The sequence below is a fragment of the Dipodomys spectabilis genome, unplaced genomic scaffold, assembly GCF_019054845.1.
Source record: "Dipodomys spectabilis isolate Male_0828 unplaced genomic scaffold, ASM1905484v1 ptg000147l, whole genome shotgun sequence".
Taxonomy (NCBI): Eukaryota; Metazoa; Chordata; class Mammalia; order Rodentia; family Heteromyidae; genus Dipodomys; species Dipodomys spectabilis.
Window position 1 is genome coordinate 1742924 of NW_024870824.1, and position 21472 is coordinate 1764395.

General features: G+C 38.2%; 1 protein-coding gene across 4 annotated transcripts in view; it reads left to right on the plus strand.

The window, feature by feature from the left end:
* Positions 1-21472, plus strand: part of Fer (FER tyrosine kinase) — a 365128-nt gene that overhangs the window by 74042 nt on the left and 269614 nt on the right. For all 4 annotated transcript variants that reach the window (XM_042692001.1, XM_042692002.1, XM_042691999.1 and 1 more), the window contains one exon: positions 11705-11827. In XM_042692001.1, coding sequence (XP_042547935.1) covers positions 11705-11827 — 123 coding nt within the window. The remainder of the gene's footprint in view (positions 1-11704; positions 11828-21472) is intronic.

Genomic DNA, 21472 nt, shown 5'->3' on the forward strand with positions numbered 1-21472 from the left:
CGCAACTATTAAATACTATTTTCTGAATTTTAGGAGCATAATTAAGGCACTATACTATTAAATATTTAACTTGTCTCCTAATTTGTTTGAGGAAAATACAAAGAAATGCATTTATTAGTAAATTGTATACATACTTGTGTTTGTATTAAAACTAAAGCTAAAAATAAGTATGTACATAGGAATGGGTCTCTTCAAACTGGATATGTTATATTATTTTGCTTGTTGAAATTTTAAATTGTAGCCAAAATTCCTCATCTAACAAAATTAATTTCCTCCTACTCACTAACACTGAGGTGGTATGACAGTTTGCTAAAATAGGACTGTGGGATTATTTTTTGGATTTGGGCAATAGAAAATCTCTTGGAAAAGGGTTTGAAATCTTTAAAGGTAGCCTGATTGAATTAAAGGAACTTACATGCTTTTAATACCTCTGTTTAAGATGAAGCATTAATTATGGAATACTGAAATTTGAGGGGAATGGAGGCATGGGCGTTCCCCACATAGTGAGCATGATTTGACTATTAAATCTTGACCTTTTACATTTAGAATGTCACCTATCTCTAAACTAGTAGTTCTCACTTGCATCGATTTTGTTTTCTAAGGGATATTTGACAATGGTTGGGAATGTTAGCCAGGAATCTCCTGCTGTTCACAATAAAGATGAACTCATGGCACTGGATGGTTGGTAGAGAGTTTCTCAATTCCTGTGTAGTAAGACATCCTTTCCTTGTCTTATTTCATGTGCTGCATGGTAAACAAGGCATGTTCCTCCTGATTTTCTTATTACTATTTTGTTCTCCAATAACTTGCCTATCCTTTAAAATTTTTAGTGTGTATTTAAAGTTATCTAGATTAAAATTCAAGAAGCATATATTGATATTGACAACTTATTTTTATAAACCTCAAAATAGAATGAATATATAGATTTTGCAGTTTAATGTGCTAAATTAAAAAGTATCTATAATAATTTTAGGAACCATCAGAGATTTGTGACCATAGAATTTATTTTGTCTTTTAGGGTACAATAAGAATAAATTAGTTTCATAAATTATTATTTTTTTACTGTGGTGATAAAGTGATGAGCAAAAATACAATAAATTAGAGATAATAAATTTTTGATAATACAGAAAATTTGTTTACATCTTACTGAGATAAAACTTTTAGCTACATTTTATTCAACAGTGTCTATATTCCTTATATTTTATTCCAGAAAGCATTACTCATTGTTTTAATCATTTTAAGATAAATTTTAAGCTGGGCTTTGGTGGCTCATGCCTGTGATCCTAGCTACTCAGGAGGCTGAGATCTGAGGATTGTGGTTCAAAGCTAGAAAAGGAAGGAAAGTCTGTGAGACTCTTATCTCTAATTAACCACTAGAAAACTGAACGTGGAGTTGTGGCTCAAAGTGGTAGAGCATTAGCCTTGAGTGAAAGAGCTCTCAGGGACAGTGCCCAGGGCCAGAATTCAAGCCCCATGATTACCACCACCACCACCACCACCACCACCACCACCACCACCACCACCACCACCATCACCAACAACAACCAAAAGATAAATTTTAGATAATTCCCTTGAAACTGGTAACTGGTGTGTGTGTGTGTGTGTGTGTGTGTGTGTGTGTGTGTGTGTGTGTGTGTGTGTGCGCGTGTGTGTGTGTGCGTGTGTGTGTAATCCTGGGAAGAGATAGTCTTGAGAAATTATAAAGTAATTTTTGATATAAAAATAATACAAGAAAGATCCTAATTCTAGATTGGCAAATATTAAGTAATTTGGTAACATTCATTGTCATATAAGGCATAAAGAAGTGAACCTTTTTATGAAGTATTGGTAGAAATGTAAATTCTATAACTTCCTTTACCAAAAGTTATTATCCTTGCCAAAATTATCTTTAAGAAAATAAATTTAAGCCCTTTACAGTGGAAATCTAGTGATAAATTATACATAATAGCTACCACCTTTAACTCCCTAATACTCCAAAAGTATTTTTAGCATACTCTCAACTATATATATATAATTTTTTTTTTCTTGGTCGTAGGGCTTGATCTCTGGGCCTGGGCGCTGTCCCTCAGCTCTTCAGTTTAAGGCACTCACTCTACCATTTGAGCCACAGTGCCACTTCCAGTTTTCTGGTGGTTAATTGGAGATAAGAGTTTCATGGCTTTTTGCTGCTTGGGATGGCTTTGTACTGCAATCCTCAGATCTCAGCCTCCTGAGTAGCTAGGATTACATGAGTGAGCCACCAGTGCTGGCTGTCAACTATATTTATACAGGTGTATTGATGTAGAAAAGTTAAACAAAGATTTTTGGGATTTTTAAAAAATGTTATTTTTCTAGTAAAGGTGATGTGCAGAGTGTTAACAGTTACATAAACAGGTAATGAGTACATTTGTTTTTGAACAGTGTCACTTTCTCCCAGTTTTTCCCCTCCTGACCCCACTCTTCATGCCAAGTTATATAGTTCATTTTCAACATAGTGTCAAGTGCTTATCACTGCTGAGTTAGTTCACCTTTTGTCACACTATTTCAGTGCTTCTCCCTTTCCATTCCCCAAACTGATAAACTTATATAGAAGACAGAGGTACAGAGATCAAAAACAGTGACAAAGAGGAAAATAACAACAACAACAAGAGAACAAAAACAAAGTAAAATAACAAACTTCTTGTTTCCATTTTTTGGAGTTTGTTTCGATAAACATCATTTTGTAGGATCATAAGCACATACCTATTGAGCCTTTGTGATCCTCTCCTAAGAATATCCTCCTTTGGTCTCACTGTGTGAATCCTGTGTAATTATTATGTTCAAGTGTACTTTTTGTCTTTTTCCATCCAGTGTGTTTACTTTTAGATTTATAGGCACATTCTAGTTACAACAAATGAAGGAAACCATGCAACCTATGTTTCTATGGGTTTAGCTTACTATGCTACTACACTGTTGGTGAGACTAAACTTGTTCAACCACTTTGGCAAGAAGTATGAAGGTTCCTAAAAGGCTAACTTTAGAGCTTCTCTATGACCCAGCAATTCCACTCCTAAGGATTTATCCAATTGACCACATAACAGGCCACACTCAAACTACCATCACAGCCATGTTCATTGCAGCATTGTTTACCATAGCCAATACATGGAGTCAACCCAGATACCCCTCCATGGATGAGTGGATCAAGAAATATACACACAATGGGATTATGTGCTTCTGTCAGAAAGAAGGTTATTTTACCATTTGCAAGGAAATGGAAAGACTTGTAAAAAGTAATCGAGGATTGTAAGTTTGCACACTCTTACTATATGGTTAAGGACTATTTCTATGCTTCTGATGAAGTCTTACAGTGGACATGTGAGACTAATTTCATCATGCATGCTGTGGTTTATGTTCAGGCTTCTGAGGTTGCTTTCTCTGCTTTATTACTCATAATCTTGATACTTTTCCATCAGTAACCCTCTTAACCTTTCTCTCTTTAGAAAGATTCATTTTTTGTTCATTTATTAAAATTGAATATTGGAATTTTTCTCATATAATCACTAATTTAGCTGAATAGTATGAGACTCTAATTTTATTAAGTAACTTTAAAAGCCAAGTTATAAAAATTTGAACATTAGAATATATGCAAGTACTCACTATGTGATTTTTGTTACTTTGGATTCAGCAGGCATCTGCTTGTTATTTGCTTTAAACTTAAATGCAGTTATGAATAATCATAATAGTTTATGGCAGATTAAAAGATGGAAAGTTATTCTAAAATAATATGAACCTTAATGTATCTTTCAAACTGATAATTCTGATTATTTTTAGCAAAACAGTAGACTTTGGTACCATTTAGTTGTTTAGACTTTATTTTCTAATTTTCAGGGAGGCCTCCTTAAGATTATACTGCCTATTAATGTGACATATTTTTTAATTCCCATAAAATGCAGTCTCATCTTCTATAGTAAAGCCCAGTCTTGCTCCTCATGTTTCCTACTACATTAAAAAAAATTTAGAATCAGAACTTGTTTAGCATTTATAATAGAAAATAAGTAGGTTCCTTTAATTGAAGAATGGTAATTCCTGTAGAGCATAAATTATCTATCTACTAGCTATCTGTCTATCCATCTATCCAGTCTGCTTTTGTTAGACCATGAGCTAATAATACTGCTTACATTTTTAAGTAGTTGACGAAAGTTAAAGAAGAAAATCTTCTTGTCAAAATTATGTGAAATTTGAGCATAAACCACATAAATACAGTCTTAGGCCCACAGCTATGTCCATTCATTTATGTGTTGTCTGTGGGTGATTTCAGCTGCAGCAGTGTTAGTCAAGCAGTGGTGTTGTGATAGCGATCATGTGACCTGCTCATTGTTTGACGCTGCTCATTGTTTGATGCTGCTGTTTGGCACAGTACAAATCATAGTAAAACAATGCAACCCAGAGCTGTTTTGAGTGCCACACATATTGGTGTCTTGCAGCATTTTACTTGCTTTTCACTATCTAGTCATGTCAAAAGAAGAGGAGAAAATGGTTTTTAAAATATATATTTGTTTATTGTAAAGATTCTGTACAGAAGGGTTACAGTTACATGAGTAGGGTAACGAGTACATTTCCTACTGAGCATTGTTACCTCCTCCTTTGGTTTTCCCTTTTCATCCCTTTCCTCCCCACTTCCCCAAACACCTCTTTTATAGGCACAGTAGAGTTGTTTTGTTAGTAAGTTTGGCATCAAAACATCAAGTTTGGTTTTTAGTTGACTGTATGCTAGAATTTTGTCAGACATATTTAGGAAGCATTTTTGAACTGAATGAGTTTAATACTTTGGAAGATCTGAAAGAATTAGAAGGTTTGATATTATGTTAGGAAATTTGAAGATAACAAAGAAGTTGTATGGGAGACATTGTGTTTGGTGGATTGAGAGAGGTTTTAGGAGGTGATTATCTTTAACAGAAACTCATAACCTTGCTTAATCTTGAGAAATATAAATATTTTGAGTTGTGGTACAAAAAGCCATCCATAAAAATGATACATTGCAGAAATTACAGTTTAAGGAAGTGATACGAAGAAATAGTTTATTTCTTCACTTTATTTTTCAATGATAAAAAAAGTCACTTTAGGCAACTGTAGTCCTATTTTTTTTTATTAACTCAAGGTCACAATTAGAATGATTGGGGACTTTATGTATGAAATAAAGGTTAGGTAACTGTGTCTAAGAGTTGTAAATTTAGAAAATAATAGCTGTAATAGCTGACAGTTGGATGCTGTAAGTTCTAAAATTTTATTATATACAATGTTTTTAGGATTTTATCCTTTAGTATAATTAAAAATTCAAACAATATGCAATTGGGCTGGGGAGTAGTTTGGAGTAATTGCCTAGTAATGACTGAGGCCATTGAGGGGAAAAGTAAAAAGTAGTATAGAGGAGGAGAAAGTGATAAAGACAGAACTCTTTTTTATTAGTTTCACCTTTGATGTAGTATGACCAAGACAGTAGTGAGAAGTTGGTTGCCATAATTTCAGATGGGAATGACAGATGATTGACACTGATTCTGCAGTTGGTTCAGGTATTCTATATTTCCATGAATATTAGATAATATCATATCAATGTATCTATGTATCTATGTATCTGTCTATCTGAAACATAGATTTCTTTTTTTCTTTTTTTCTTTTTTTTTTAAATTCACCTCCCTTCCCAGCCTCCCCCCTCCCCGCCACCCAAACATACCCCCCCTCCCCCCCCACACACCGACATTGTAAAGCTGGTTTTGACATGACATTTTGTACTTCTCATTGTTGCAACAGGTCCACCTGAATCCTTAAACGACTTGTTTGTCCCCGTCTCCTCCACATGTTATACTGACATCAAATATAGTGAAAGCGGGGGTTATACTGTGGGGGAGGGACATACAAAGCAACAAAGAAATAATCTTATAAATGCGTTAGAAACACATGCATGAAAGAAACAAAAACATTAAAATACATATTTGAGGGTTCGTTTTCCTAACATCACATTATCTGACTTTTTCCGCTTGACTCATACCTATACTAGATATTGCAAATAAGGGAAACCATGAGACCTATGTTTCTTTGGGCCTGGCTTACTTCACTTAATGTAATTTTTTCCAAGCCTTTCCATTTCCTAACAAATGGGGAAATGTCATTCTTTCTGATGGAGGCATAGAATTCCATTGTGTATATATACCACATTTTCTTGATCCATTAATCTACTGAGGGGCATCTGGGTTGGTTCCGTATCTTAGCTATGGTAAATAATGCTGCAATAAACATAGTTGTGCTGGTAGCTTTAGTGTGGTCTTTTTTGTAAACATTAGGGTAAATGCCCAAAAGTGGGATTGCTGGGTCATAGGGGAGTTCTATGTGAAGTCTTTTGAGGAACCTCCATACTGCTTTCCAAAGTGGTTGAACAAGTTTACATTCCCACCAACAATGAAGTAAGGTTCCTTTCTGTCCACATCCCCTCCAGCATCTGTTGTTGTTAGAGTTCTTGATTTTTGCTGTTCTAACTGGAGTGAGGTGATATCTCAATGTTGTTTTGATTTGCATTTCTTTTATGGCTTGAAACATAGAATCTATGTCTGTTTGTCTGTCTGTCTGCCTGTCTGTCTATCTGTCTGCTGTCTGCCAATCTATATCTGTTTAACAAGTCACTTGGAAGCCAGATGCTGATGGCTCATGCCTATAATCCTAGCTACTCTGGAAGTTGAGATCTGAGAATCATGGTTTAAAGCCAGACTGGGTGGGAAAGTCTGTAAGACTCTCATTTCCAATTTACCAACAAAATCCTGGAAGGAGAACTGTGGCTCAAGTGATAAGCTGCTAGCCTTGAACAAAATATGCTCAGGGACAGGCCTTAGGCCATGAGTTCAAACCCTAGGATCAGAACAAAAAAAACACAAAACAAGTCCTTTGGAGCCTGAGGATGAAATGTAGCTTCTGAAAATGTTCTCTAATTTTGATGAAATAATTCCTTATCTGGTAGTGACAATGTGAACTATTCCATATAATTGAGTTTGCCACATTTTCACATGTTAATGTAATTTCTTTTCTTTTTTTCTTTTTGTCGGTCATGGGGCTTGAACTCTGGGCCTGGGCGCTGTCCCTCAGCTCTTCAGCTCAAGGCGAGCGCTCTACCACTTGAGCTACGGCGCCACTTCCGGTTTTCTAGTGGTGTATTAGAGATAGGAGTCTCACGGTCTTTTCTGCCCGGGCTGGCTTTGAACCGCGATTCTCGGATCTCAGCCTCCTGAGTAGCTAGGGTTACAGGCGTGAGCCACCGGCACCCAGCTTTTACATGTTAATGTAATTTCTGTAGATATGCTTGCTTAATTTCATTTAAGTTAATTATTATCTGATAAGACACAAGAACTTCTTTCTTTCTTTGTGTTTTTCTTTTTCTTTTTTTGTTATTATGGTTTGGAAAACTTCACATATTATATAATTAAGACTTCCAAAAGTGCACAGAAAGTAAGAATGTTTAAAGCTATAAGATGGAGTTAAAAATCTGTTGGCATGGTTAGTTAATTCTTCTACTTTTATGTCTTCTTAGTGAGAATTCTTCTCTAAGAATGGAAGAGTATGTTGATTTGTTGTACAATATTGAGTTTAATTCCAAATGGATTTTATAATGTAGGTTCCCTGTATTTTCTTTGCCTGATTATTGGATTTTGATAGTTTACATACTCTGCTGGAACCTTCTGTGTGTCCCAAAGGAGTAGGGTTCCTCTGATAATTTTGGTAGGGAATAGAGTACATTCTTCATGATTAGTCCTCTATGCGCATGCTGCAACAGATGGGTGTGACCTATGTTTACATCCCATATAGGTGCCATGTTGACAATAGTTATTACACCTTCCTACTGCTTGGGGTGAGTTCTTGAGAGCAGGATTTCAGGCCTCTTCTTGATGTACTTACTTGGGGTTGGGTTGTTAGCTGTTTATTTTTTTTTTTCCTGCTCTTATCCTTGAAGTTCAAGTGTAAGAGGGATGCAGTCATGGCTGGAGTAAGAGGTAAATTGTCTCAACTGGGCTTGATGTGTAGCTAAGTGTCAAACCATACTGCTTCAGATGCTGAGTTTAACCTAGTACTGCTCAGAGAAGACAAACCACAGTACAACATAGAAACAAATGAGATATAGAAATACTGTAAAAACCAGTTAGAAAAGTACAACAGGGTAACAATAGAAAAGAAAGAGGAAAACATAAATGTAGAATGAAAATGTAAACATTGATAAAAGTAAAAAATAGTAATAAAAAAGAAGAAAGGAGGAAGAAGAAAAATAAAAAAGGAGCTAGAAGTGTGGCTCACGTGGTAGAGTACTGGCTATAAAAGAGAGAAAAAAAAAAAAAAACATGGAGAGTTTCAGGCCCTAAATTCAAGTTGCAGTACTGGCACACAAAGAAAGGAAGAAAAAGAAAAGGAAAGAAAGGAAAGGAAGAAAAAGATAAGGAAAGAAGAAAGGAAAAGAAAAATCTAAAGATTAAAAAATAGATGAAATAAGAAAAATAATGAAATAAAAATGTTCTTGCTAGCTAAGATACTTGGATTAGAGAAACTTCTTTCTGAGTCCTCCGATATTGGAATCATCCAGTATGAGGTTAGTGGGGTACTGCTGAGACCTGCTGTAGTTACACGCAGCTCCCCTTCAAGGCTCAGGTGGTAGAATGCTTGCTTAGCCATATTTAGGCTGAGTCCTGCCCTGTTCTTGCCTGGCTGACTTAAATGCATGTTGTCCACTAAAGTGTTAGTAAGTGCTTTTGGTGCCTGCACTTGGAGCCACCAGCTGCATGGCTGAGCTGTGGAGTAGGCAAGTTCACACTCACTCCAGAGCCTTTAGTCTGTATGCCAGGGCATGGTAAAAGCTGCATCACCTCCCTCGATGCCTTAGAAGGAAGGCAGGAAGCAAACAGAATGCTGACTTGTATGCTGGTGAGTGGATTGCACAGGAGCTAAACAAACCATCTGCCTCGGTGTTGACATTCTCAAATCTGTTCCCCTACCAAACCATGTGACCACTCACTCCGCAGAGAGGGCAGGATGATTGGGCACTATGCCCTCCGTAGGCCAGTCTGCATTATTCTTAAATCTTTGAGCAGAGGCGGGACAGAACCTCCTTTATTCTATGACTGTGTGTCCTGGCTGTCACCACCTTGTCACTCTAAGGATGCCTTTGGGTACCCTGAATATTGAATGTTCCCTGTTTTCTGAGTTCCAGAGTAGTTTACTTTGTAGCCATAACCTTCTCAAGATGATTTTTGGTTATATAGCATTCAGAGATGGCGTGTGTGTGTGTGTGTATATACCTAATATATGTGTATATATTTGTGTGTATGTGTGTGTCTGCTGAGACTGAGGCTTGAACTTAGGGACTGAGGAGATAAGAATCTTATGGACTTTCTTGCCCTGGTTTGCTTTGAACTACAGTCCCTAGATCTCAGCTTCCTTAGCAATTAGGGTTTCAGGCTTAGACATTAGCACCCAACTGTAATGCTTTTTAAAAGCTTATTTGTCAAGCAGGAATCAGTTTCAGAGTCCTTAAATCCATATCCTTCATTAAATAGGTTTCTCCTCTGGCCAGGACTGGTAGGCAGCTGTTGTTACAGGGGATGCCTATATTGCCCTTTTCACCTTGGACTTGTGGCATTGGATTCCTCTCCCCTTGCTTGGGAGATGTTTGGAGTTGGGGATTGCTTTGTACTTTGCTCTAAGCTATTTTTCTGCTTGTCTGTGCTACTTAGTTTACCTTTTACCTGGAGCTCTTCCTCTTCTTCTTTTTTTTTATTAATAAGTATTTTTTATTGTGAAAATACCATACACAGGGGTTACAATTACATGAGTAAGGTAATGAGTACATTTCTTATCAAGCATTGTTGCCTCCTCCTTAGTTTCTCCTTCCATGTGATTTTCCCTGACTGTTTCCACTTGCAGTGTCGTGTAACAAGTTACTTCTATTTTATCATCTTGCCCCAGAACTTTCTGAATTTCTTTTTGATGAACTTCCATTTGTGTTTTTTGTCCCTTTTCCTGTTATATAATCTTCTTCCTAATGTTTTTTCTGCAGTAAAGACACTTTTGCTTGTATCTTGCAGTGTAAATATTATGGTCAGACTCTCATTTTTGCTCTTGAAGCAACTTATTAGATATTTTAATTCAAATAAATTTAAATTTTATGTAGATTATAATACATTCTTTGTATATTTGGACTTCATGTCTTGCATTGAAAGGTTGGAATTAAATGTTTTCAAGTGTGCCATAGGAATATTAGTTTTATTGATAGAATTATTTCTTCAGTTTACATTAAGTGCTGAATAATTTCATAGAACTCCAAATTATTTGGTCTGTGATTGCCTATTATGTATATTAAATTATCTTGAAGTCTAACATAGAAAATATTTCTCTTTAAGATATAGGTATATAAATAACTTTCCAACTATCACATACTATGGAATCTCATTTTTTACTTTAAAATAAGCAACAGTATCTATCTCATAATGTAATGAGAGGGGGAGAATGATGAAAGGGGTAACATCATTCAAGATGCAATGTATTCCTAAACTGATTAGTTGAATGGTAACTCCTGTCTACAACTACTTAAAGATAATAAAATATAATTTTTAAAAGATTGTTATGAATACTAAATGAAATGAAATATACAAATTATCCCAATAACCATTTATTTGATGCCTAGCAAATGCCAGTCAAGTTATGATGTGTATGTAGTATATTAGTTCATTTTATCCTCACAACAATGGTGAGGCAGATATTACTCTATACCAAAATTCCAAATGAGGAAAAGAAATCAATAAGTTTAAGAATTTGCCCTGAGTCTCAGCTAACAATGGGCAAAGTCAGAATGCCAACATATGGTTTTATGAAAACAGCAAGTACCATCTTTTCTATACATCCTCCTTTTGTGACAGAATAGGCAGTTATTTATTTTTTTATTATTTGGAAAACTTTTATTCAAACACTAAACGATTTTGAAGAATTGGATAAAATGGATAAGTGTCTGTGCATATGACATACCTAGAATGAATCTAAATTGATCTATCACACACAATTAAAGTTTAAGCAACAATAAAGAAGCTTCAACAATAACATGCCCTGAGACAAGATGGATTCATGGCTGAATTCTACCAGTAGACAGTGATTTACTGGGCTTCTCTTTTCTTCCAACTTTGTTTCAATTTCTCTCTCTTTGTTTTTTGTGCTTGTCCTGAGTCTTAAACTCAAGGGTCTGGGCACTGTCCCTACCTTTTTTTTGCTTAAGGTTAGCTCTCTACGACCTGAGCCGCAGCTCCTCTCAACAGCATTTTTGGTATTTTATTGGAGATTAGCATCTCACAGACTTTTTTGTGTGGGTTGACTTCGAACTGGGATTGATCCTCAGATCTCAGCCTTCTGGGTAGCGAGAATTATAACATGAACCACTGGTACTAGGTTCTTTTTCTCTTGTAATCATAAGGCTGTAAGCCAACATTGCTCACAAGTACTTTGACTATTGAAAATATTATTTTCTGTGCTGTCCAATTAGGTAGCTACTAGTTATATGTTTCTCCTTAGCACTTGAAATATGACTAATGCAACCAGTTGCCTTCATTTTAATTAAATTCTAGTTTACCACTAGTTTAGACATTGCAGCCTTAGATATATGAATGCTCATTTGATTTATGTAAAGCAATTGGCATATTTAACATGATAATGCTGAAACATTCCTTTCCAGGGTGAAAACATTAGAAGAAGAACTTACGCAGACCCAACAACTGCTTTTAAACAAGGAAGAGACTGTCCTGGAGCTAGAGAAAAGAATTGAAGAGTCTTCTAAGACCTGTGAAAAAAAGTCTGAGTGAGTAAATGAAAAAACAATTTGAAGGAGTAAAGTTTAATTGATGTGATTTTACATAAATACTTGTTACATGGTACTATAAATATAATGGAAATGGAAAATATCATACTCTGTATTAAACTTTGTATAGTTGAGTTATTCTCTAGAACTCTAGAAAAATATGGTGTAGCCTAGGAAATGGTAGTCTATGTTCTTATATACTGAAATAATTGTACATCTCAAAGTTTTAAGTGTGAAGAATCCTTTGTTAAAAGCTGTCTTTACTTTCCCACATATATTTTTACCAGGAGCACTGTAAATTTATTTGTTACAAAATGGCAAATATTACCTAAATATTGACACAATTATATTAGAAGGAAGGAAACAAACTCACTGAAAAATAGTGTTGGGTAAAGTAGTTCATACTTGTAATCCTTGCTACTTAGACACTGGACAAGTCAGCAAGACAGGCTTGTAGATTGCAAAAAAAAAAAAAGAAAGAAATTTGGTAACATAGATATCTAAACCTGACCACATTCCTATCTAATCTTTTCCCTGACTTCAGGTTTGTTTTAAGTCTACTTCTTGTGATTTTAAAAAATAAATCTATTTTATTTTACCAGAATGTTTATTATTGATTGATGGTGCCAGTCCTGGAGCTTGAACTCAGGGGCTTGGTGCTATTGCTAAGCGTTTTTTGACCAAGGCTACTGTTCTACCACTTGAGCTATAGCCCCACTTCTGGCTTTTTGATGGTTAATTGGAGATAAGAGTGTTATGAACTTTTCTGCCCAGAATAACTTTTAACCATAGTCCTCAGATCTCATCCTCCTGAGTAGCTAGGATTACAGGCATGAGCTGATGGTGCCTGGAGAAAATTTACACATTAAAGTGTCCTCTGCTTTTTTCCCTAACTGGATCTTGGTGCTTACTTTAAGTTTTGACTGAAATACACACACACACACACAAACACACACACAAACACACACACACACACACACACACACACACACACACACACACACAGCAACGTTTCCCTTAAACCACCCCATTCTTTTCTTTTTCAGTGCTAGTCATCAGACCTTGGACCTGAGTGTGCTAAGCAAATGCTCTGCCACTGAGCTAGTACAGTGTACTCCAGATTCTCACCTCACTTTGTAATCTCTATGTTTTCCCAATTCCTGTCTTTGCCTTCTGTTCTGTTAGTTTAAACATGTTCTAAGAGTACCTGTGCCATCTGTGCTCAGTAGTTTCGTTTCCTCAATTATTGCTTCAGTTTTAACCCATATATTGCTGGCTTTTGACCTATCACTATAGAAATAGGAATTTCTAAGTATAACAATGACCTTTTACATTGATGCCTAAATTTAGTAGCAATGCTCCCTGACTTCTATATTGTATCTGACTTTGCTGACTTCATGTACCTTCTTTTCTTGCAGCATTTGGAACATAGTGCCAGATTACTCCAATCTTTGCAGCTACTCCTTTGCAAACTTACTATTTTCTACTTAGCCAATTTGTTCTGGAAGTCACAAAGGCATAGTTCTGGGCTCTGTGACTCTTCTTCCTGAACTCCTCTACCTGCATTCCTAAAGACAGCCCCACATTTATTCTTCTTCAGATTTCTTGCCAACTTGGTATTCCTCTTTTGAATAACAGTAGTATCCAACATGTACTACTACTAAAGCAACCATAGGTACTAAGTACCCATCGAGGGTTAGGCACACAAAAGGAGGGGAAAGGCTGAGCAACTGCAGTAATTATAGTATTGTCCATTGTGTAAATATTGAACTGTGTAACTTGAGGGTAGGGATGGGAGGGGGAAAATGTGGGGAGAATGGTGGAAGTGGAGATAATTGACCAGAAAGCCTGGTACTCATGGTCGTACTTAAAGAATTGTAACCTCTTTGTTCAAGTACTTAATTAAGAAAAAAGGAAAAATCCAAATAGATCAGAACAAAAAAGAACCTATATTCCCCATGTAAGACTAAATTAAAAATCTTCCTAATATATGCCCAATCCAGTCTCACCTGGTTTTCTCTTAGCATTCCTTATTCCAGTGAATGACACACCATTTCTTCTATTATACCACCAGAATATTTCAGGATGAAGCCATCTTAGTTAATTATATCTGCAATAGGCTTTTTGCCAATTGAAGTCGTAATCTGAGGTTTAGGTGGTTAGGAACCTGAACATACCTTTTTTTTTTTTTTTTTTTGGTAAAACTCAATCCATAATAATATAAGTGTAACACAGTTTGTCTAATAATTTAATCTTTGAAGGACATTTGCTTTATTTTTAGTTGTTGACTTACAAGTAAAGGTGCTCTAAATGGTCATATGCAAATTTTTGTATGAACATAAACTAATTCCTCTGGGATAATTGCCTAGGTGCGATTGAAATACTATGGTAATAGCAGATTTAGTTTTCTAAGTTGTAGCATTACTTATGCTCACTCATAATATGCACTTGATTCAGTTTCTCTTCATCTTCACCAGTATCTGGTGTTGTCATTATTTTAGCTTGCTTATTTGTTTGTTTGATGGTACTCCAATTTGAGCTAAAGGGATTTGTGTTAGCTAGGTAGGAGCTTTGCCACTTGAGACTTGCTTTGAGCCCTTCTTGCTTTTGTCTTTTTTCTTTCTTTCTTTTTTTTTTTTATTGTAAAGCTACTATACAGAGGGTTACAGTTACATGAGTGAGGTAGTGAGTACACTTCCTCTTGAACATTGTTACCCCCTCCATTGTTTTCCCCCTACCATCCCCTCCCTCCCTCCCTTCCCCGAGGTTCTTTTTTTTTTTTTTTGATTGTGATTAAATGATTACATAATTTCAAAGTCACAAGTTCATTCTAACTTCCCTGGAGCAAATTGTCTACCACAGTCTGTAATATATAACAGTGTTCACATGTTATATACCATATTTGTGATCAGCAGCATGGGGATATTTAGTAGTGGTTCAACCAGATGAGCGGGAGTTCTTTGTTTCTTAAGTCCTGTTAGTTTTGTCGTATCACCTAACCTTTTGGATTTAGCATCCACTTATCAGGGAGACCATGTACCGTTTGTCTCTTCGTTCTTGGCTTACCTCGCTCAACATGATTCCTTCTAGCTCCATCCATTTCCCTGCAAATGCCATTATTTTGTCATTTCTAATGGCTGCATAATATTCCATTGTGTATAGATACCACAATTTTTGGATCCATTCATCTGTGGTGGGGCATCTAGGTTGTTTCCATATCCTAGCTATTGCGAACAGTGCTGCAATAAACATGGAGGTGCACGTGTCCTTGTATATTGGTTCCTGTTGTTCAGAGTAGATGCCTAGAAGTGGTATGACTGGGTCGTAAGGGAGGTCAATCTTTAGCTTTCTAAGGACCCTCCAGACTGCTTTCCAAAGTGGTTGTATAAGTGTACATTCCCACCAGCAGTGTAATAGGGTTCCTCTTTCTCCACATCCCCTCCAGCATTTGTCGTTGGCTGATTTGTGGATGTGGGACATTCTGACTGGGGTAAGGTGGTATCTCAGGGTTGTCTTTATTTGCATTTCCTTCACCACCAGGGATGATGAACATTTCCTCATGTGTTTCTTTGCCATTTTTATTTCTTCATTTGAGAAGTCCCTCTTTAGTTCCCTTGCCCATTTAGTAATTGGTTTGTTAGGTTTGGGAGGGATTAGTTTCTTGAGTTCCCTGTATATACAGGATGTTAACCCCTTGTCTGATATATTGCTGGTAAATATTTTTTCCCAATTCGTTGGTTGTCTTTCTAGCTTAGTTGCGATAGATTTAGCTGTGCAGAAGCTTTTTATTTTAAGGTAGTCCCATTTGTCGAGTCTCTCTCCAACTTGTTGTGACCCTGGGACTCTGTTCAGGAAGTTCCTTCCTGTGCCTATTAGTTCAAGTGTCTCTCCTACTCTGTCCTGCAGTAGTTTCAGAGATTCAGGTTTAATGTTAAGGTCTTTAATCCATTTTGAGTTGATGTTGGTGCATGGTGATAGGCTGGGGTCCACTTTTAGTTTTCTGCATGTGGCTGCCCAGTTTTCCCAGCACCAGCAGTTGAAGAGGCTGTGTTTCTTCCATTGTATGTCTTTGGCTCCTTTGTCGAATATCAGCTGGCTGTAGGCCTGTGGATTTATATCTGGATCTTCTATTCTGTTCCATTGGTCTTCGGGTCTGTTTTTGTGCCAATACCATGCTGTCTTTGTGATTATAGCTCTGTAGTAGAGTTTGAAGTTCGGCATGGATAGCCCTCCCATATTGTCTTTATCCCCTAGAATTGTTTTGGCTATTCTAGGTCTTTTGTTGTTCCATATAAATTTTTGGACTGTTTTCTGTATTTCAGTGATGTACGTCATTGGGATTTTAATAGGAATTGCATTGAATTTGTATATTAGTTTTGGAAGTATCACCATCTTTACTATATTAAGTCGGCCTATCCAGGAGCATGGGAGGTCTTTCCATTTCCTAGTGTCTTCTGCAATTTCTTTCTTTAACTTTTTATAGTTCTCATTAAATAGTTCTTTTACATCTTTGGTTAGGTTAATTCCTAAATATTTTATTTTTTGGGAGGTTATTGTGAATGGGGTTGCTCCCTTTATTTCCCTCTCTTCCTGTGCGTTATCAGTGTATAGGAAGGCAACTGATTTTTGTGGGTTTATTTTGTATCCTGCTATTTTGCCGAAGTGACTTATGATTTCTAAAAGTTTGGGGATGGAGTTTTTGGGATCGTGGAGGTATAGTATCATGTCGTCTGCAAAAAGGGATAGTTTCACTTCTTCTTTCCCTATGCGGATCCCTTTAATGTCTTTTTCTTGCCTTATTGCCCTGGCTAAGGGTTGTAGGACTATGTTGAAGAGGAGTGGAGACAGTGGACATCCTTGCCTTGTTCCTGTTTTTAGGAGGATTGGTTGTAGCTTTTCCCCATTAAGTATAATATTGGCTATTGGTCTGTCATAAATGGCTTTTATTGTTTTTAGAAATGTTCCTTCTATTCCTATTTTCTCCAGAGCTTTTAGCATGAATGAATGTTGAATTTTATCAAAGGCCTTTTCTGCATCTGTGGCGATAATCATGTGATTCTTGACCTTGGCTCTGTTGATATGCTGGATTACATTTATTGACTTACGTATGTTAAACCATCCCTGTGTCTCTGGGATGAAGCCTACCTGATCATAGTGTATTATTTTTTTTATGTGTTTCTGGATTCTGTTAGCTAGAATCTTGTTAAGGATCTTTGCATCTGTGTTCATCAAGGAGATTGGCCTGTAATTCTCCTTTTTGGTTGGGTCTTTGCCTGGTTTGGGGATGAGTGTGATATTGGCTTCGTAGAATGAGTTTGGGATAGCTCCCTCCTTCTCTGTTTCTCTGAAGAGCTTGAGGAGTATGGGTATTAGTTCTTCTTTAAAGGTCTTATAGAATTCTGCTGTGAATCCATCTGGTCCTGGGCTTTTTTTTGTTGGAAGACTTTTGATAGCTTCCTGTATCTCATTATAGGATATTGGCTTATTTAATTGGTTAACTTCTTCTTTGCTCAGTTTGGGTAACTTGTATTTCTCTAAAAATGCATCCATTTCCGCCAGATTTTCTTCCTTTAGAGAGTATAGCTTTTGAAAGTAGTCTGTTAGAATTGTTTGGATATCTTGGGTACGTGTTGTGATGTTTCCCGTGGCATCCCTAATCCTATTAATATGGGTTTCCTCTCTTCTTTTTTTAATTAATCTTGCCAACGGGCCATCAATTTTGTTTATTTTTTCAAAGAACCAGCTTTTTGTTTGGTTTATTTTGGTTATGGTTTTCTGATTTTCTAATTGGTTAATCTCTGCTCTCAATTTGGTTATCTGGCTTCGTCTAGTAGCTTTAGGTCCCATTTTTTCTTGTTTTTCTAGCTGTTTTAGTTGCAACATGAGATTATTTACTTGGTCTGTCTCCATTCTCTTGATGTGGGCACTGAGGGCAATAAATTTGCCCCTCAGGACTGCTTTTGCTGTGTCCCACAAGTTTCTTTGTGAGGTGTTTTCATTTTCATTGAGTTGTAGGAAATGCTTTATTTCTTCTCTGATCTCTTCTGTTACCCAGGCCTTGTTAAGGAGTGTGCTGTTCAATTTCCATGTATTAGAGAAATTTCTGCGGTATGCTTTGTTATTGAGAGCTAGCTTGATTCCACTGTGGTCAGATAGGATACAGGGGATTATGTCGATCCCTTTGTATTTGCTTAAGTTCCTTGCATGAACTATGATATGGTCTATTTTGGAGAAAGTTCCATGAGCTGCTGAGAAGAATGTGTACTGTGTTGTTTTAGGGTGAAATACTCGGTAGATGTCAGTTAATTCCGCTTGAAGTATGGCCTCACTTAATTCGGTAGCTTCTTTGCCAATCCTCTGGTTGGTAGACCTGTCCTTTGGTGAGAGTGGCGTGTTAAAGTCTCCTAGTATTATCGTATTGGGATCTATTTTATTCTGTAAGTTTGAGAGCATTTGTTTACATATCTGGGTACACCAATATTTGGGGCATATAAGTTGATGATGGTTATATCCTCCTCTTGGATTGTTCCCTTTATTAATATGTAGTGTCCGTCCTTGTCTTTCTGTACTGATTTTAATGAAAAGTTTATTTTGTCAGATATCAGGATAGCTACACCTGCTTTCTTATTGGGGGAATTTGATTGGTAGATCCTTTTCCACCCCTTCACTCTGAGTTTGTTTGTATGTTTGGCTGAGAGGTGGGTCTCCTGAAGGCAACAGATGGATGGGTCTTGTTTTCTGATCCAGTCCTCAGTTCGTTTTCTTTTAATTGGCGAATTCAGCCCATTTATATTAAGAGAAAGTATAGAGAGATGCATTGTTGTCCCTGCCATTCCGTTTTCCTAAGTTTTTCTTCTTTCCTTTCCTCTTGTGCTTGCTCAGTTAGACTTTGAGTAATGCCTGTTTGGGGCAGGTCCCAGTTCCTGGTTGCTTTCTTCAGGTTGTGTCCCCCTCTTAGAATTCTTTGTAATGCTGGCTTAATGTTTATGTATTCATTTAGTTTTTCTTTGCTATTAAAAGTTTTCAGTTCTCCATCGAATGTGAATGCTAGCTTTGCCGGGTATATCAGTCTGGGTTGGCAGTTATTGGCTCTCAGGGCTCGTATGGTGCTTTCCCAGGCTTTTCTTGCATTCATTGTTTGTGTGGAGAGATCTGCAGTGATTCTAATTTTTTTCCCGTTGTAGTATAGCTCCTTCTTCATTTTTGCTGCATGCAAGATTGTTTCCTTATTATTCAGATCCATCATTTTTACTATAATGTGTCTAGAAGTGTTTCTCCTGGGATCTTGCTTGTTGGGTGTTCGATAAGCTTTTGTGATGTAGTTAAGATGGTCGTTTTTGAGGTGGGGAAAATTTTCATTGACTATCTTGTTAAATAGGTGTTGCATTCCCTTGCTCTGGAATTCCTCACCTTCGTCCACTCCGATTATGCGAAGGTTAAATTTTTTAGCATTATCTGCTTGCTCTTGAATTTCCCTTTGGTTTAATTTGAGTGATTTTTCCATATCTGTCACTTTTTGGTCCAGTTGGTGTATTCTGTCTTCTGTATCTGACACTCTACCTTCCATTTCATTCACTCTGTTGACCGTGGCTTCTATTGTGGTTTGCATGGTGGAACTGGATCCCTTTATGGATTCAATGTTGGTTCTCAGAGTACTGATCTCACCTCTCAATGAGGTGAGATCAGTATGCATTACCTCTAATTTGGCGTTTATCTCACTTCTTACTGAGGTTTGTGCAGCTTCTATTTTTGCATCCAACTTTTGTTTGATATCCTGTATATCTTTTGATAGTTCATCCTTGGGCTCTTTCAATTTCTGATCCATTTCTCACTTTATTTCTTGAGTCATTGCCTCCAGCAACCCTTGGATGTAGCTTTTGTCTTCCATTCCTGCTTTGCTCCCACTGGGGCTCTCCCCTGCGTGGCTGCTGGCTTTTGAGGTGAGCTTGCTGTCCTGGGTAATGGTAAACCTTGTGATTTTTCTCTGTGATTTTCGCATGGGGGTTCAGGAGACTGCTCTTCAATCTTGTTTTGGTGTGTCTGTCTTTGCTTGGTTGCTGATTCTGTATTGGTAGAGTCTGTGCCTGATCTGGATTCTGTTGGGAGCCTATTTCCAGCTGCTATTCTGACTTACTTAGGATTCTCAGCTCTCTGCTGTAGATTGCTGGCAATTCCTGCCTTTGGAAGGGTTGAGCAGCCTAGACTGCTTGTGTTTGCTCCTGCGGGTGCTCTTGGGAAGATCAGATGCTCTAGATGCACTCTCCCAAATACTGGAGTCTGCTATGGGCTCCTGATGTGTTTTTGTTTGTTTGTTTTGGGCTGGTTGTGGGCTTGAACTCTAGGTTTGGGTGCTGTCCCTCAGCTCTTCAGCTCAAGGCTGGCACCCTACCATTTGAGCCACAGCCCCACTTCTGACCCTTTTTGCTTTGTTCAGGCGCCGGTCCCCTGGCCTGGTTCCGGCCCCAGCCTGGAGCGCGCTCGTTAGGCCTGTGCTGATGTGTATACCACCTAGGTTATGCAGCCTGGAGGACACAGTTCAAATTTCTTCTACTGTTGGTAGTCTTGACCCAGGGGCGCTGTTCCTGGCTTGGGCATTTAAGCTCCCTTCCAGGGGCGCTCTTGCTCTGGCCTGGCCAGCAGAGTGTGCTCCACCGGCTGGTGGAGCTCTCGAACAGTTCCCAGTTTTAGTGGGTCCTGTGGTCCGGGTGTTGGGGTAGGGAGTCTAGGTCAGGGTCTGGGGATTCCCTCCAGCTCTGGTCTCCCTTGATGGATTCACTGTCCCCGGGGGGTACTCACCCTGTAGGTCGTCAGTTGTTGTTGCAATCCGAGTTCAGTTGGGGTGGTTGCGGGCTGGGTTGGGCGGCCCCCCGCCGGGTAGTTGCAATCACGATTGGGCGGGTGGTCTGCCAACAGGTCCCTTTGTTGCTCTGCTGGTGCAGGGCGGCTTTGGCGGGATGGAGCCTCTCCGCTCTGGTGGAGAGTGAGGGGTGGGGGTGGGATCCTCGAGGAGACTCCCGGCTGGTAGCTTTCTCTGTTCCTGGCGATCCGCTGTTCTGCAATCCGGTACCTGGTGATCTGCAAGCAGCCCCCTGTGTCTCTGTGGCTCCGGCAGCCCCCGCCGGGCCGGCTGGCCGGCGGCTTGGCGCACTGCCGCGCGGCCAGTAAAGGTTGGGGGGGGGGTCTTCGCTCTTCTCTGTTCTGAATTTCTTCTTTTCCTCTCTTTCTTTTTTTGTTATTTTCCACCTCTGGTTTTTCTCTGAGTGTTCGTCTTTTTGTTGTTGTTGGTCTCTTGGGGAGATTAAGCGTTGGAACTCGAACTCTCTTTTTGGTTGGAGAGAGCTGTGGCGTTTCCCTACTGCCCCGTCGCCATCTTGGTCCCCCCTCCGCTTTTGTCTTTTTTCAAATATGGTCTTGTCTCTTACTGGCCCTGATCATCCTATTTATACTCTCCACATAGTCGTCTTTTTGTTGTTGTCGGTCTCTTGGGGAGATTAAGCGTTGGAACTCGAACTCTCTTTTTGGTTGGAGAGAGCTGTGGCGTTTCCCTACTGCCCCGTCGCCATCTTGGTCCCCCCTCCGCTTTTGTCTTTTTTCAAATATGGTCTTGTCTTTTACTGGCCCTGATCATCCTATTTATACTCTCCA